This window comes from Phasianus colchicus, chromosome 33, assembly GCF_987193195.1.
Source record: "Phasianus colchicus chromosome 33, bPhaCol1.hap1.1, whole genome shotgun sequence".
Taxonomy (NCBI): domain Eukaryota; kingdom Metazoa; phylum Chordata; class Aves; order Galliformes; family Phasianidae; genus Phasianus; species Phasianus colchicus.
In genome coordinates, this window is record NC_143468.1 from 1,336,583 (window position 1) to 1,351,687 (window position 15,105).

The 15,105-nt window shown below is 50.6% G+C and overlaps 2 protein-coding genes across 5 annotated transcripts in view; both read left to right on the forward strand.

The window, feature by feature from the left end:
- GALNT6 (polypeptide N-acetylgalactosaminyltransferase 6) overlaps window positions 1-6,426 on the forward strand; it is a 23,444-nt gene extending 17,018 nt beyond the window's left edge. For all 4 annotated transcript variants that reach the window (XM_090128312.1, XM_090128310.1, XM_031603258.2 and 1 more), the window contains exons 8-11: window positions 65-196; window positions 3,211-3,312; window positions 3,791-3,943; window positions 6,227-6,426. In XM_090128312.1, the coding sequence (XP_089984438.1) occupies window positions 65-196; window positions 3,211-3,312; window positions 3,791-3,943; window positions 6,227-6,340 (501 nt within the window). In that variant the 3' untranslated portion in view covers window positions 6,341-6,426. The remainder of the gene's footprint in view (window positions 1-64; window positions 197-3,210; window positions 3,313-3,790; window positions 3,944-6,226) is intronic.
- Window positions 6,427-10,014: 3,588 nt separating this feature from the next.
- CELA1 (chymotrypsin like elastase 1) lies at window positions 10,015-14,789 on the forward strand. Its single transcript, XM_090128307.1, has 8 exons — window positions 10,015-10,278; window positions 10,380-10,462; window positions 10,828-10,928; window positions 11,556-11,681; window positions 12,697-12,833; window positions 13,861-14,006; window positions 14,079-14,249; window positions 14,778-14,789. Exons 1-8 carry the CDS (start codon window positions 10,239-10,241, stop codon window positions 14,787-14,789), a joined length of 816 nt encoding a protein of 271 aa, XP_089984433.1. The 5' UTR covers window positions 10,015-10,238.
- Window positions 14,790-15,105: the final 316 nt, after the last annotated feature.

The following is a 15,105-nucleotide window of genomic DNA, read 5'->3' on the forward strand; positions in this document are numbered from 1 at the left end:
TGGGGGGGGGTTTCCTGCTGGCTCTGGAGATCAGTTTAATTTTCTCACGTGACTTTGCCGATAGAAGACGTATGGTGACATTACAGAACGGCGCAGGCTGAGGGAGAGGCTGCACTGCAAGAATTTCACCTGGTACCTGCAGAACATCTACCCCGAGATGTTCGTCCCCGACCTCAACCCCACCTTTTACGGAGCAGTAAGTGCAGGAACGCGAAGGAGAGCCAAAAAAAAAAAAAAAAAAAAAAAAAAGAAGCCTTTATTTTTTTGCTTCAGCTGGGAGCTGGAATCCAGCAGAGCTGGTTTCGGGGGCCGCCAGGGATGTTGTGTGGCCTCAATGGGGAGGGGGGGAGGAAGAGCCGAACGCTTCCTGCAGCTCTGTGCCATCATCACTGGGCACAGATGGGTGCGTTGGTGGCCAACCCTCGGCGTGGCGCTGCTGGTGGCGCTGCTGGTGGCGCTGCTTGGTGGCGCTGCTGGTGGTGGCCCTGCTGGTGGTTCTGCTGGTGGCGCTGCTTGGTGGCGCTGCTGGTGGCCCTGCTGGTGGCGCTGCTTGGTGGCCCTGCTGGTGGCGCTGCTTGGTGGCGCTGCTGGTGGCCCTGCTTGGTGGCGCTGCTGGTGGCCCTGCTGGTGGCCCTGCTTGGTGGCGCTGCTGGTGGCGCTGCTGGTGGCCCTGCTGTGTGGCTCTGCTTGGTGGCCCTGCTGGTGGCCCTGCTGTGTGGCCCTGCTGTGTGGCCCTGCTGTGTGGCCCTGCTGGGTGGTCCTGCTTGGTGGCCCTGCTGGTGGCCCTGCTTGGTGGCCCTGCTTGGTGGCGCTGCTTGGTGGCGCTGCTTGGTGGCGCTGCTGGTGGCACTGCTGATGGCCCTGCTGCTGGTGGCGCTGCTGCTGGCTCTGCTTGGTGGCCCTGCTGGGTGGCCCTGCTGGTGGCCCTGCTGGGTGGCCCTGCTGGGTGACCCTGCTGGGTGGTCCTGCTTGGTGGCCCTGCTGGTGGCCCTGTTTGGTGGCCCTATTTGGTGGCCCTGCTGGTGGCCCTGCTTGGTGGCCCTGCTTGGTGGCGCTGCTGGTGGCACTGCTGATGGCCCTGCTGCTGGTGGCGCTGCTGGTGGCTCTGCTTGGTGGCCCTGCTTGGTGGCGCTGCTGGTGGCCCTGCTTGCTGGCCCTGCTTGCTGGCCCTGCTTGGTGGCGCTGCTGGTGGCCCTGCTTGGTGGCCCTGCTTGCTGGCCCTGCTTGGTGGCGCTGCTGGTGGCCCTGCTTGGTGGCCCTGCTTGGTGGCCCTGCTGGTGGCCCTGCTTGGTGGCCCTGCTTGGTGGCCCTGCTGGGTGGCCCTGCTGGGTGGCCCTGCTTGGTGGCGCTGCTGGTGGCCCTGCTTGGTGGCGCTGCTTGGTGGCGCTGCTGGTGGCCCTGCTTGGTGGCCCTGCTTGGTGGCCGCACTGCTGGTGGCCCTGCTTGCTGGCCCTGCTTGCTGGCCCTGCTTGGTGGCACTGCTGGTGGCGCTGCTGGTGGCCCTGCTGCTGGTGGCCCTGCTTGGTGGCCCTGCTGCTGGTGGCCCTGCTTGGTGGCCGCCCTGCTGGTGGCCCTGCTGGTGGTGACGTGGCTCAGCTCTGCCCGCTGCTCTTTTTCTGTTCTTTCGTTTCCTCAACCTTTGCTCACCTCCCATGGCCGGGGAGGCGCTGCTCCGGCCGTTCCTCACCAGGGCCTGGGAAGGAAGGAGAGCCGCAGCCGGGCAGCCAGCGCCAAGGCTGAGATCCACAGCCAGCACAGGGGCAGCTGCCCTTTTTGTGCTGTGTGTTTCCTTTTTGGTGTTTTTTTTCTTAATTTTTTTTTAATATTTTTTCTTTTTTTTTTTTTAAGGTTTTTTAATTATTTCCCAATATTTTTTTCTTTTATTTTATATATTTTTTTAAAATTTTTAAATTTTATACGTTTTCTAGGTATTTTATTTTATTTTAGATTTTTATTTTATTTTATTTTATTTTAGATTTTTTATTTTATTTTGTTTTAGATTTTTTATTTTATTTTAGATTTTATTGTTTTATTTTATTTTAGATTTTTATTTTATTTTAGTTTAGTTTAGTTTTTTTATTTTATTTTAGATTTTTTATTTTATTTTAGATTTTTTATTTTATTTTAGATTTTTTATTTTATTTTAGGTTTTTTATTTTATTTTAGGTTTATTGTTTTATTTTATTTTAGATTTTTTATTTTATTTTATTTTAGATTTTTTATTTTATTTTATTTTATTTTAGATTTTTTATTTTATTTTATTTTATTTTAGATTTTTTATTTTATTTTATTTTAGATTTTATTTTATTTTATTTTAGATTTTTTTATTTTATTTTATTTTAGATTTTATTTTATTTTATTTTAGATTTTTTTATTTTATTTTATTTTAGATTTTTATTTTATTTTATTTTAGATTTTTTTATTTTATATATTTTTAATTTTTTTTTTATTTTAGGCCTTTTTGTGATTTTTAGATTCTTTTTGTAATTTTTAGATTTATTTTTTACCTTTTTTAATTTTATTTTTTGATTTTATATATTTCTAACTTTTGCTTTCTTTTTTATTTTTTTAATTTTATATATTTTAACTTTTTTTATATTTTATTTTATTATCTAGTTATTTTATTTCTATTTTACATATTTTTAATCTTATAATTATTTTTATTTTATTTTTAAAATTTATGTATTTTAATTTTTTATTTTAATTTTATATATTTTTAATTTTTAATTTTACATATTTTAATTTTATATTTTTATTTTATTTTTCTGTTTTTCATTGTTTATTTTATATATTTTCCATTTATTTAATTTTTAATTTTTAATTTTTAATTCTACATCTTTTTAATCTTTTTTATTTTCATTTTTTTAATTTACAGATTTTTTTTCAATTTTCCTTATTTTTTAAATCGTACATACTATATTTTATTTTATTTTTATTTCCTTTAATCGTACGGCTTTTTATTTTTAAAACTTTTTTTAATGCTAGATAAAAAAAAAAATTAAACAAAATTAAATATGTATTTTTTCCTTTTTTTGTTGTTTTATTTTCTATATTCTAAGTATTTCTATTCTTTCATTTTACTTGTGTAAATTCGATATTTTTTTTTTATTTTTTTTAAATTCTTTCGATGTGTTTTTTTCACTTTAATTTTTTTAACTGATTTTTCTTCTTTTTTTTTAACACTGACAATGATGACTTTTCCCCGCGCAGATTAAGAACGGCGGCACCAACAGCTGCCTGGACGTGGGGGAGAACAACCACGGGGGGAAGCCGCTCATCATGTATCCCTGCCACGGGATGGGGGGCAACCAGGTGGGCCAGCGCCCCCCCCGCCCCCAAACCACCACCGACGGCTGTTTTATCAGCGCCCCCCCACCGAGAGCCATTTGATCCCTCCATCCCCTCAGGCTCATTTCATCCCCCCCCCCCCCCCAGCTCGATCTTATCCCCCCCCCCCCCAACTCTCGGAGCTGCTTTTCCCCACCCTCAGGTTCATTTCATTGTGTTCCCCCACACGCTGAGGGTTGGTTTCATCTTTTCCCCACCCTTTCAGGCGCTCTTATCCGTTCCCCCCCCCCCCCACCCCAGAGCTATTTTCTCATGTCCCCCCTCCCCCATAATTTCCCCTCACTCTGAATGGTTTCTCACCCCTACGGGCTGTTTCCCCTCAATACCCCCCCCCCCAAAGTCACCTTTATTGGGCGTTCCCCTGCCCCGAGGGCTCATCCCTGCCTCCCACGTGGCTGCTGTGCCCCCCCCCCCCTTCATTTCTGCTCTCTTCCCCCCGCAGTATTTTGAGTACACGACTCAGCGCGACCTGCGGCACAACGTGGGCAAACAGCTGTGCCTGCGGGCGGGCGCGGGGCCGGTGCAGCTCGGGGAGTGCCGCTTCCGTGGGCAGCCCACGCGTGTGCCCCCCGATGAGGAGTGGGAGCTGACACAGGTGAGCATCACTGCGAGCATCGCCGGTGCTCCGAGCGTCGCCACGCTGTGCGCTCAGGGCGTCCCGGCACCATAATGAACCGTAGAGCATCCCAGCACCATAATGAACCATAGAGCATCCCAGCACCATAATGAACCATAGAGCATCCCAGCACCATAATGAACCGTAGGGCATCCCAGCACCATAATGAACCGTAGGGCATCCCAGCACCATAATGCATGCAGGGCATCCCAGCACCCTGATGCATCCCAGCACCATAATGAACCATAGAGCATCCCAGCACCCTGATGCACGCAGGGCATCCCAGCACCCTGATGCATCCCAGCACCATAATGCATGCAGGGCATCCCAGCACCATGATGCATCCCAGCACCATAATGAACCATAGAGCATCCCAGCACCCTGATGCACGCAGGGCATCCCAGCACCCTGATGCATCCCAGCACCATAATGCATGCAGGGCATCCCAGCACCATGATGCATCCCAGCACCATAATGCATGCAAGGCATCCCAGCACCCTGATGCATCCCAGCACCATAATGAACCATAGAGCATCCCAGCACCATAATGCATCCCAGCACCATAATGCATGCAAGGCATCCCAGCACCATGATGCATCCCAGCACCATAATGAACCATAGAGCATCCCAGCACCATGATGCACGCAGGGCATCCCAGCACCCTGATGCATCCCAGCACCATAATGCATGCAGGGCATCCCAGCACCCTGATGCATCCCAGCACCATAATGAACCATAGAGCATCCCAGCACCATGATGCATCCCAGCACCATGATGCAAGCAGGGCATCCCAGCACCCTGATAATGAACCATCGAGCATCCCAGCACCATGATGCATCCCAGCACCATAATGCACACAGGACATCCCAGCACCATGATGCATCCCAGCACCGTGATGCATGCAGGGCATCCCAGCACCGTGATGCATCCCAGCACCATGATGCATCCCAGCACCATGATGCATCCCAGCACTGTGATGCACGCAGGGCATCCCAGCACCATAATGCACCATAGAGCATCCCAGCACTGTGCGCTCAATGCGCCCCAGCACCATATTACACCCCAGCACCGTGATGCATGCAGGGCATCCCAGCACTGTGCACTCAATGCACCCCAGCACCTTGATGCATCCCAGCACCATGATGTACACAGTGCATCCCAGCACTGTGCACTCAGTGCACCGTGATGCACCCCAGCATGATAATGCATCCCAGCACCATAATGCACTCAGAACATCTCAGCACCATTGGGCATCCCAGCACCATAATACACTCAGTGCATCCCTGCACCATAGAGCATTCCAGCACCATAGTGCATCCTAGCACCTTAATGCACTCAGTGCATCCCAACACCGTGATGCATCCCAGCACCATAGTGCATCCAGCACCATGCACTCAGAGCATTGCAGCACCATGATGCACCCCAGCACCATGCACTCGATGCATCCCTGCACCGTGCCTGTGCTGCTGCACTCTGGCACCCAGTGCCATCTTGCACTGTGCACTCCATGCTGCATCCACACGTGGATCATGTGGTGCTGCAGCCCTGTTCTGTGCTCTGTGTGTTGCATTCCCAGGCTGTGCACTTGATGCTGCATCCCTGCACTGTGTGCTTGGAGCATCCCTGTGCTGTGCATTTGGTGCTGCATTACCTGCACAGTGCCTTGCACTTGGTGCTGCGTCCCACCACCATGCACTTGGAGCATCCCTGCATCGAGGGCTTGGTGCTGCCTCCTGGCACTGCACATTTGGTGCTGCATCCCTGAGCCATGCACTTACTGCACCCCGTTGCTGTGCATAGGGTATTGCATCCCTGCACTCGGTGCTGCAGCTCTGCACAGTGCATTGTGCTCAGTGCTGTGTCCCCTCTCTCTGCACTCGATTGCAGCCCTGCACTCGCTGCTGCATCCCTGGGCCATGCATGTGATGCATCCCAGCACCATGCACTTGATGCCACAGCGCTGTGCACTCAACGCTGCATTCCTTGCACTGTTGCTCAGTGCTACAAACCCACACAGCACGTTTGTTGCTGCATCTCCATGCTGTGCTCTCAGTGCTGCACCCCCGTGCCACGCACTCAGTGCTGGAGCCCTGCACCATGTGCTCACTGCTGCACCCCACACTGCACGCTGCACCACGCACTTGTTGCATCCCCACACAGCACTCAGTGCTGCGTCCCTTCGTCATGCTATCGATGCATCTCCTTGCTTGCATCCTTAGGGCCAAGCTGAGCTCGACTCTGTTTTTCTCTCTCTCAATCCAGGACCACCTCATTAAGAACCATGCATCCCGGATGTGTCTGACAGCACGTGGAAAGCACCCAGCCATGGCCCCCTGCAACCCCTCGGACCCCCACCAGCTCTGGTCCTTCACCTAATGGCAGCACACCGGGACCCAGCCACGCTCAGGGCACTGGCAGCCAACTCTTTCCCCTCGTTATTATTATTATTTTTTTTTTAATATTATTACCTTTTTTTTTTTTTTTTTTTAATTTAAAAGAAGCAAAAAGCCTTAAATATGCTGCAATTCACGTCTGGCCTTGAACTCAGCCCTTATGCCTTTTGCAAACCCCGTGGAGATGGGGTGATAATGTGAGAAGCCCCAAAGAGGGGGCATGGAGGAACCCCAAAGTGGGGTTGTGGAGGAACCCTAAAAGGGGGTCATGGAGGAGCCCAAAAAGGGTCATGGAAGAGCCCAGTGCTGCATTTTAGTGCCTGGATGGGAGAGATGATGCTGGACTCATGCTGGACTCATCGAAGAAACTCCAAACTTGCCCTTGGGGCATTCCAGAAGCTGTCACAGCTGCCCCACATCTGCCCCTTCCCTATACCTGAGGAGGGCAGTGGGGTTGGCCCGGCTGTGGGAGATGGAGTAGGGGCTCAGCCCTATAGAGAGGAGCTGGGATGTATGGGGTGGCTGCTGGGACTCAGCCCCACACCAGCATCCAGTGTCCCCACTGATGGTCGGGGAGAGGATCCTCAGGCAGCTCTCTGGGGCCACCTGCCTTAAATCTCAGCCTTGATTGTAGGGGAAACATTAGAGGGTTGTTGTTATTTTGGTCATTATGATGTTGTGATCGTTGTTTTTGGGGTGGTTCCGTTGGTCCTCGTGCTGAGCAGGAGGAAGGGGCAGGGCTGTGGGGTGCTCCTGGGTGCTATGCTGGGGCCACCCAACCACAGTCCCTGCTGTTCCCCAGCCCCACTTCTCCCCCCACTCCAATTTTGGTACCGTTTCATTGATAGTTGGGGAAAGCTCCTCCTGTAAATGGATGGGGAGGGTCCACCTTTGGGTACGTGACCTGAAATAAAGAGATGATTTATTTTACAGACCCCATCTCGGCTCTGTTTCCTCCCCCAGAACTGCCCCCAAGTCCCCAGCCCTGCTCTGATTCCATTGCCCTGGAAGTCCTCTTCATTATCTGCAGCTCAAATGCCCCTTTGGAGCCCCATTCTTGCAATAAGGTGTTGAACTTCTGGGGGCTCAGGCTTGCCATGGGAAGAGTTGGGTTTTGCCTCTGCTGTGTGTGCCCTTCTGTGCTGATAAAAACGAAGAGGTGATTATTTGGAGACAATTTTTCCCCATGAAATCTCATGTTTCCTACAGCGATAAGAGCAGAAATGTGACAGGTGTGTTCTTTTCTTTCCTATTTCTTTTTTTTTTCTCTTGTGCCCATGGAACCTGGGATGTGCGCCCAGTGCTGTTTTCCTGTGCCCATTCCGTTGGAGGAGCAAAACCTGGGTGCTGCTTCTCCCATAGAATAGAACCATAGAGTGGTTGTCTTGGAATGGTATTGAAAGGTCATGGAACCATGAGACAGTGGGGTTGGAATGGTCCTGAAAGGTCACGGAACCATAGAATGGTTGGGTTGGAAGGGTCCTTAAAGGTCATGGAACCATTAAATTGTTTGGTTGGAAGGGTCCTGAAAGGTCATGGAACCATAGAATGGTTGGGTTGGAAGGGTCCTGAAAGGTCATGGAACCATAGAATAGTTGGATTGGAATGGTCCTGAAGGATCATGGAACCATAGAATGGTTGGGTTGGAAGTGTCCTGAAAGGTCAAGGAACCATGGGACAGTAGGGTTGGAATGTTCCTGAAAGGTCATGGAACCATGGGACAGTGCGGTTGGAATGGTCCTGAAGGATCATGGAACCATAGAATGGTTGGATTGGAATGGTCTTGAAAGGTCACGGAACCATAGAATGGTTGCATTGGAAAGGTCCTGAAAGGTCATGGAACCATGGGACAGTGGGGTTGGAATGTTCCTGAAAGGTCATGGAACCATAGAATGGTTGGGTTGGAAGGGTCTTGAAAGGTCACGGAACCATAGAATGGTTGGGTTGGAAGGGTCCTGAAAGGTCACGGAACCATAGAATGGTTGGGTTGGAATGGTCTTGAAAGGTCATGGAACCATTGGATGGTTGCGTTGGAATGGTCCTGAAAGGTCATGGAACCATAGAATGATTGAGTTGGAAGGGTCCTGAAAGGTCATGGAACCATGGGACAGTGGAGTTGGAATGGTCCTGAAAGGTCATGGAACCATAGAATGATTGAGTTGGAAGGGTCCTGAAAGGTCACGGAACCATGGGACAGTGGGGTTGGAATGGTCCTGAAAGGTCATGGAACCATAGAATGGTTGGATTGGAATGGTCCTAAAGGATCATGGAACCACAGAATGGTTGGGTTGGAAGGGGTCTGAAAGGTCATGGATGGTTGGGACAGTGGGGTTGGAATGGTCCTGAAGGATCATGGAACCATAGAATGGTTGGATTGGAATGATCTTGAAAGGTCATGGAACCATTGGATTGTTTGATTGGAAGGGTCCTGAAAGTTCATGGAACCACAGAATGGTTGGGTTGAAAGAGTCCTGAAAGGTCATGGAACCTTGGGACAATGAGGTTGGAATGGTCCTGAAGGATCATGGAACCACAGAATGGTTGGGTTGGAATGTTCCTGAAAGGTCATGGAACCATAGAATGGTTGGGTTGGAAGGGTCCTGAAAGGTCATGGAACCATAGAATGGTTGGGTTGGAATGGTCTTGAAAGGTCATGGAACCTTAGAATGGTTGGGATGGAAGGGTCCTGAAAGGTCATGGAGCCATAGAATGGTTGGGACGGAAGGGTCCTGAAAGGTCATGGAGCCATAGAATGGTTGGGATGGAATGGTCCTGAAAGGTCATGGAACCATAGAATGATTGAGTTGGAAGGGTCCTGAAAGGTCATGGAACCATGGGACAGTGGAGTTGGAATGGTCCTGAAAGGTCACGGAACCATGGGACAGTGGGGTTGGAATGGTCCTGAAAGGTCATGGAACCATAGAATGGTTGGATTGGAAGGATCCTGAAAGGTCATGGAACCACGGCACAGTGGGGTTGGAATGATCCTGAAAGGTCATGGAACCATAGGATGGTTGGGTTGGAATGGTCTTGAAAGGTCATGGAACCATAGAATGGTTGGGTTGTAATGGTCCTTAAGGATCATAGAACAATAGGATGATTGATTTAGAAGGTTGCTTAAAGATCATAGAACCATAGGATAATTAGATTGGAAGGGTCCTGAAAGATCACAGGATGTTGGAAAGGTTCTTAAAGATCATAGAACTGTAGAATGGTTCCTTCTGTCATACCAACTGCATCACTCAGCTTGGTGCCATCTGCCAGCGTTCTGAGGTCACACTGATCCCATCCCTGATGTCGCTGTTAAAGACATTGAAAAGCACCACTCCCAAGACAGACCCCTGTTGATCACCACCCATCACCACCTCCACCTGAACCATCCAACCAATTCCTTCTCCACCCAACAGTCCACCCTTCACTTGGATTGCACCCTGCAAGAAGTGTGCCATTGCCAAGGGACCCCAGAGCAGCCTCTGTTCATTTCTAACAGGCAAAAAATATACATAGGCTGGATATTTTTTTTTTTTTTTAATTTATTCATTTTGCCAAAAGTCAGTTTCCTTGTGACAAACCAAAATATTTCAGCTAAACAAATACACAGGTGTAGATATGGCCGTGCAGGTGCACTGTGCTGATAGCTGAAGCCAGGTGAGCGCATCCTGTCCCCATTGTGAAAAATGAGTTAAAAATAAATGAGTTTACCACAGCTTGCTTGCATTTAGAGTACTTTTAGCTCTTGGCTTCCAACTTTCATGGCCATATGTGTTTTGGAAAAGGGACCAAGGCTGCTTGATAGGGCCAGGCCACCTGTGGGGCTCCCATACCTCCTTCTCCATCCCCTATAAAGCAGCGTGAGGTGAAGTCTTGGCCACGTCGTCACCATGCTGCAACTCCTGCTCCTCGCTGCCCTCGCGCTGTGTGGTGAGTTCCTGTGCCAAGGGCTCATGGGCTGCTAATGAGCTCTGAGATGTGGGGCTCCAGGGAGCAATGGGTGCACGGCTGTCACTGACCCTTTCCCACAGGATGCCATGCAGAGCCAGGCACTGATGGGATGCAACGTGTAGTTGGGGGGACCGAGGCGAAATCACATGCTTGGCCCTCACAGGTGGGTTGGGTTGGGGACCGGTGATGAACCCAGTGGGATTCCATCCCATGGGTCTCCCATCCCCTTGGATCTCCCATCTCCTTGGATCTCCCATCTCCTTGGGCTCCCATCTCCTTTCGGTTCCCATCCCCTTTGGGTAACCCATCCCCTTGGGTCTCCTATTCCCTCAGAGTTCCCATCCCCTTGGGTATCTTATCACCTTGGTGGTCTGTCTCCTTGGGTATCCCATCTCCATTGGTCTCCTGTCCCTTTCAGGTTCCCTTCCCCTTGGGTCTCCCATCCCCTTTGGGTCTCCTTTCCCCTTTGTGTTCCCATCCCCTGGGAACTCCTGTCCCCACATCTCACCGTGTGCTGTTTCCCCCCAGATCTCCCTCCAGTATTACTCCGGGGGCAGCTGGCACCACACCTGTGGAGGGTCCCTCATCCGACAGAACTGGGTGCTGACAGCAGCCCACTGCGTAGACAGGTGAGCAGCCATGGGAGCCCCGTTGTCTCCTGAAAATGCCATTTTTCCAGGAAAAAAAAAAAAAGGAAAAAATTAGCTGTCGCCACCCAGAGAGTGGCAGTCCTTGCTGATCTTTCTGTTAAGGACTGGGGGTCTTTGTTGATCTTTCCACTAAGGAGAATGATCCCTGCAAGCATCTTCTTGCATGGATGACTCTTCACTACTGAACCATAGGATGGTTGGGCTGGAAGAGTCCTTAAAGATCATAGAACCATAACCATAGAACGTTGGGCTGAAAGGGTCCTGAAAGATCAAAGAACCATAGAACGTTGGGCTGGAAGGGTCCTGAAAGATCATAGAACCATAGAACGTTGGGCTGGAAGGGTCCTGAAAGATCATAGAACCATAGGATTATTATTCTTTCTTTCTATCCCTATGTCCATGGTGTCAATAAAGAATTGGGAGTTTCTATTGCACACGCAGAGAAAGCGTGACTGTATACATGAGAAATGTTGAGTTGAAAACACGATTTGATTATTCTTCATCAAGTTTGTTCATCAGAGCCAAGTCACTTCCTCAATCCTGTTGTGTGAACCGTTGAAGCATTAAGTGTGGATCCCCAAATCCTGACCCCGTGCTTTTTTGCAGTAACCTGAATTTCCGCGTCGTCGCCGGTGACCACAACATCTACCAGAGCGAGGGCACCGAGCAGACCTTCAGCGTCAGCAGCATCCACATCCACCCCAACTGGAATTCCAACAACGTTGCAGCAGGGTAACGCACCCGGGGAGGGGGTTTGTCAGGAGGGAGCACAGAATCACAGAATCACAGAATGGCCAGGGTTGGAAGGGACCTCAAGGATCATGAATCTCCAACCCCCTGCCACACGCAGGGCCACCAACCATCCCACCTAATGCTAGACCAGGCTGCCCAGGGCCCCATCCAACCTGGCCTTGAACACCCCCAGGGACGGGGCATCCACAGCCTCTCTGGGCAGCTGTTCCAGCACCTCACCACTCTCTCTGTAAAGAATTTCCCCCTGACGTCCAACCTAAATCTCCCTTCCCTCAGCTTAAAACCATTTCCCCTTGTCCTGCTGTCACCCACCCTTTCAAAGAGTTGATTCCCCTCCTGTTTGTAGGCTCCCTTTAGGTACTGAAAGGCTGCAATGATTCACCCCACAGCCTTCTTTTCTGCAGGCTGAACAAGCCCAGCTCCCTCAGCCTGTCCTCATAGGGAGGTGCTGCAGCCCTGCTCATCATCGTGGCTCCTCTGGCCCCTCTCCAGCAGCTCCCTGTCCTTCTTGTCCTGGGGGCTCCAGCCCTGGGGCCTCACGAGAGCAGAGCAGAGGGGGACAATCACCTCCCTGTCCCTGCTGGCCACCCCTCTTTTGATGGAGCACAGGATCCCATTTGCCTTCCGAGACACAAGGGCACGCTGCTGGCTCATGTTAAGTTTTTCGTCTACCAAGACCCCCAGGTCCTTCTCCACAGGGCTGCTCTCAAGGACCGCTCCTCCCAGTCTGTAGGGATGCCTGGGATTCCTCCGGCCCAAGTGCAAAACTCTGCACTTGGCCGTGTTGAACCTCATCAGGTTCACCCAGCCCACCTTTCCAGCCTCTCGAGGTCCCTCTGAATGGCATCCCGTCCTTCAACCGTGTCAACCCCACCACTCAGCTGGGTGCCAGCAGCAAACTTGCTGAGGGTGCACTCGATTCCGTCATCGAGCACTTCAGGGGGGTGGGTATTTCTCCAGGTGCTCTAAGTTGCCCTTTGCATCCTGCCCACAGCTATGACATCGCGCTGCTCCGCCTGTCGGGTTATGCCACGCTCAACAGCTACGTGCAGCTGGCGGTGCTGCCCAGCCAGGGCACAGTGCTGGCCAACAACTACCCCTGCTACATCAGCGGCTGGGGGCTGACCCGCAGTGAGTGCCACCAACACGGGCGTCCCAGGGACACTCATCCCCAAATCCCTGAAAATTTGGGGGGAATTGGGGTTGCTTGTCGGGTTTTGGAAGTGGGTTGAGGTCCCACGAGGCGTTGTGCGTGGGGATGGATTTGGTGGTGGGAATGTATAGGGGAGTGTTGTGGGGCTCAACAAAATCCTCTAAAAAGGTGGGAAAATGGGGGAGGTTCATCCTTTCTGGAAGCGAATTGAGATCCTACAAGGCATGAAAATACTCAGGGTTGGATGGGATCATGAAATGTACTGAGGGGGTTTTAAGGGACTCGTCAAAACCTACTGAAAACGTGGGGAAAGGGGGGAGGTAAATCCTTTTTGGAAAGGGGTTGAGGTCCCACAAGACATGGGGATGCTCAGGGTTGGATCACAGAATCACAGAATTGTAGGGGTTGGAACGGACCTCTAGAGATCATCGAGTCCAACCCCCGTTGGGGTCATGCAAAATTTTGGGGGGTCTTCCAGGGCTTGCTAAAATTCACTAAAAATGTGAGAAAAATGGGAGAGGTTAATCGTTATTGGAAGTGGGTTGAGGTCCTACAAGGTGCCATGCATGGGGATGGATGTAGTCATGCAAATATTTGGGGGGATTTTGTGGGATGCCTAAGGTTGGATGCAATCATGAACATATTTTAAGGTGTTTTATAGAGCTCACCAAAATCCCCTAACAAAATGGGGAAATGGGGGAGGTCAATCCTTTTTGGAAGTGGGATGAGGTCCTACAAGATACGGGGATGCTCAAGGTTGGATGAAGTCATGCAAAAATACTGGGGAGTTTTATAGGGCTCATCAGAATTCATTAAGAATGTGGGAAAATGGAGGAGGTCAATCACTTTTGGACATGGGAGGAGGTCCCCCAAGGGATGGATGTTGCTGTGCAAATATTTTGAGAGGTTCTATGGGACGCTCAAGGTTGGGTGCTGCCGTGTGAATATTTTGGGAGGTAATATTTTGGAATCTGTGGGTTTTAATGGATCCTTGCTCACTTGCAGCCAATGGGCAGCTGTCGAGTGTGCTGCAGCAGGCGTACCTGCCCGTCGTGAGCTACAGCACCTGCTCCACCTTCTCCTACTGGGGCTCCACAGTCAAGAGCACCATGATCTGTGCCGGCGGGGACGGCGTGCGCTCCGGCTGTCAGGTACAGCCCTGTCACCTCACTGTCACCCCCCAGCCCCATTACAGCCCCTCTCTGATGGATGCCCCTCCATAGGGCGACTCGGGAGGCCCCCTGCACTGTGCAGTCAATGGGGTGTACCAAGTGCACGGCGTCACCAGCTTCGTCTCCAGCTTGGGCTGCAACGTACGCAACAAGCCCACTGTCTTCACCCGTGTCTCTGCCTACATCTCCTGGATATCCAGCGTAAGGAGGCGGGGTGGAAGGGTTTTGTTTTTTCCAGTGGGGTCGTGCAAAGGGGACTTGCATGGCTTCTCCACCCACTGGGAAGGTGTGCAGCACCCAAGGGGGCATGGAGCACCCAATGGGAAATGGAGAACCCAACAGGAAATGGAAAACCCAATGGGGAATAGAGCACCCAATGGGAAATGGAACAACCAGTGGGGGATAGAGCACCCAGTGGGATGTGGAACACCCAACAGGGAGTGGAGAACTCCAAGGGAAATGGAACAACCAGCGGGGAATAGAGCACCCAATGGGGTGTGAAGTACTCAACAGGGATGGAGTATCCAATGGGAAATGGAGCACCCAAGGAGGAATAGGGCACCCAATGGGGCATGGAGCACCCAAAGGGGAATGGAGCACTCAGGGGGGAATAGGGCATCCAACGGGGAATGGAGTACCCAATGGGGAATGGAGAACTCAGTGGGGTGTGGAGCACCCATTGGGGCCACGGTAGTGACTCAATGGGAGCACTGTGGATTTGTGGGGTTACACTCCTTGTTGTCTCTCCAGGTGATCTCCTAGAACAAAGCAGCAGGAGGAGGAGAACCCCAACCCCAGCCCTGAATGTGGACATTGAGCATTTCAGCTGGGGACATTTATGTCTCAAAGCTGGCATCAATAAATTTTGTTCTTCAGTGAGAGCTGGCTGTTGTTTCTCCTCAGCAAGGCTGGGGATGCCCTGCCCCACCTCTTTTGCCTGCGTTAAGGCAATTCTTCTCCAATCTCATCTTTTGGAGTATCCCTTTTGTCAGGTTCCCTTTGGCCAGATCCCTTTCTGCCTTGCACAGAGTCTTGGAAAAAGCAACCAGACCTGGAAAGCCAAAGTGTCCTTGGGTGA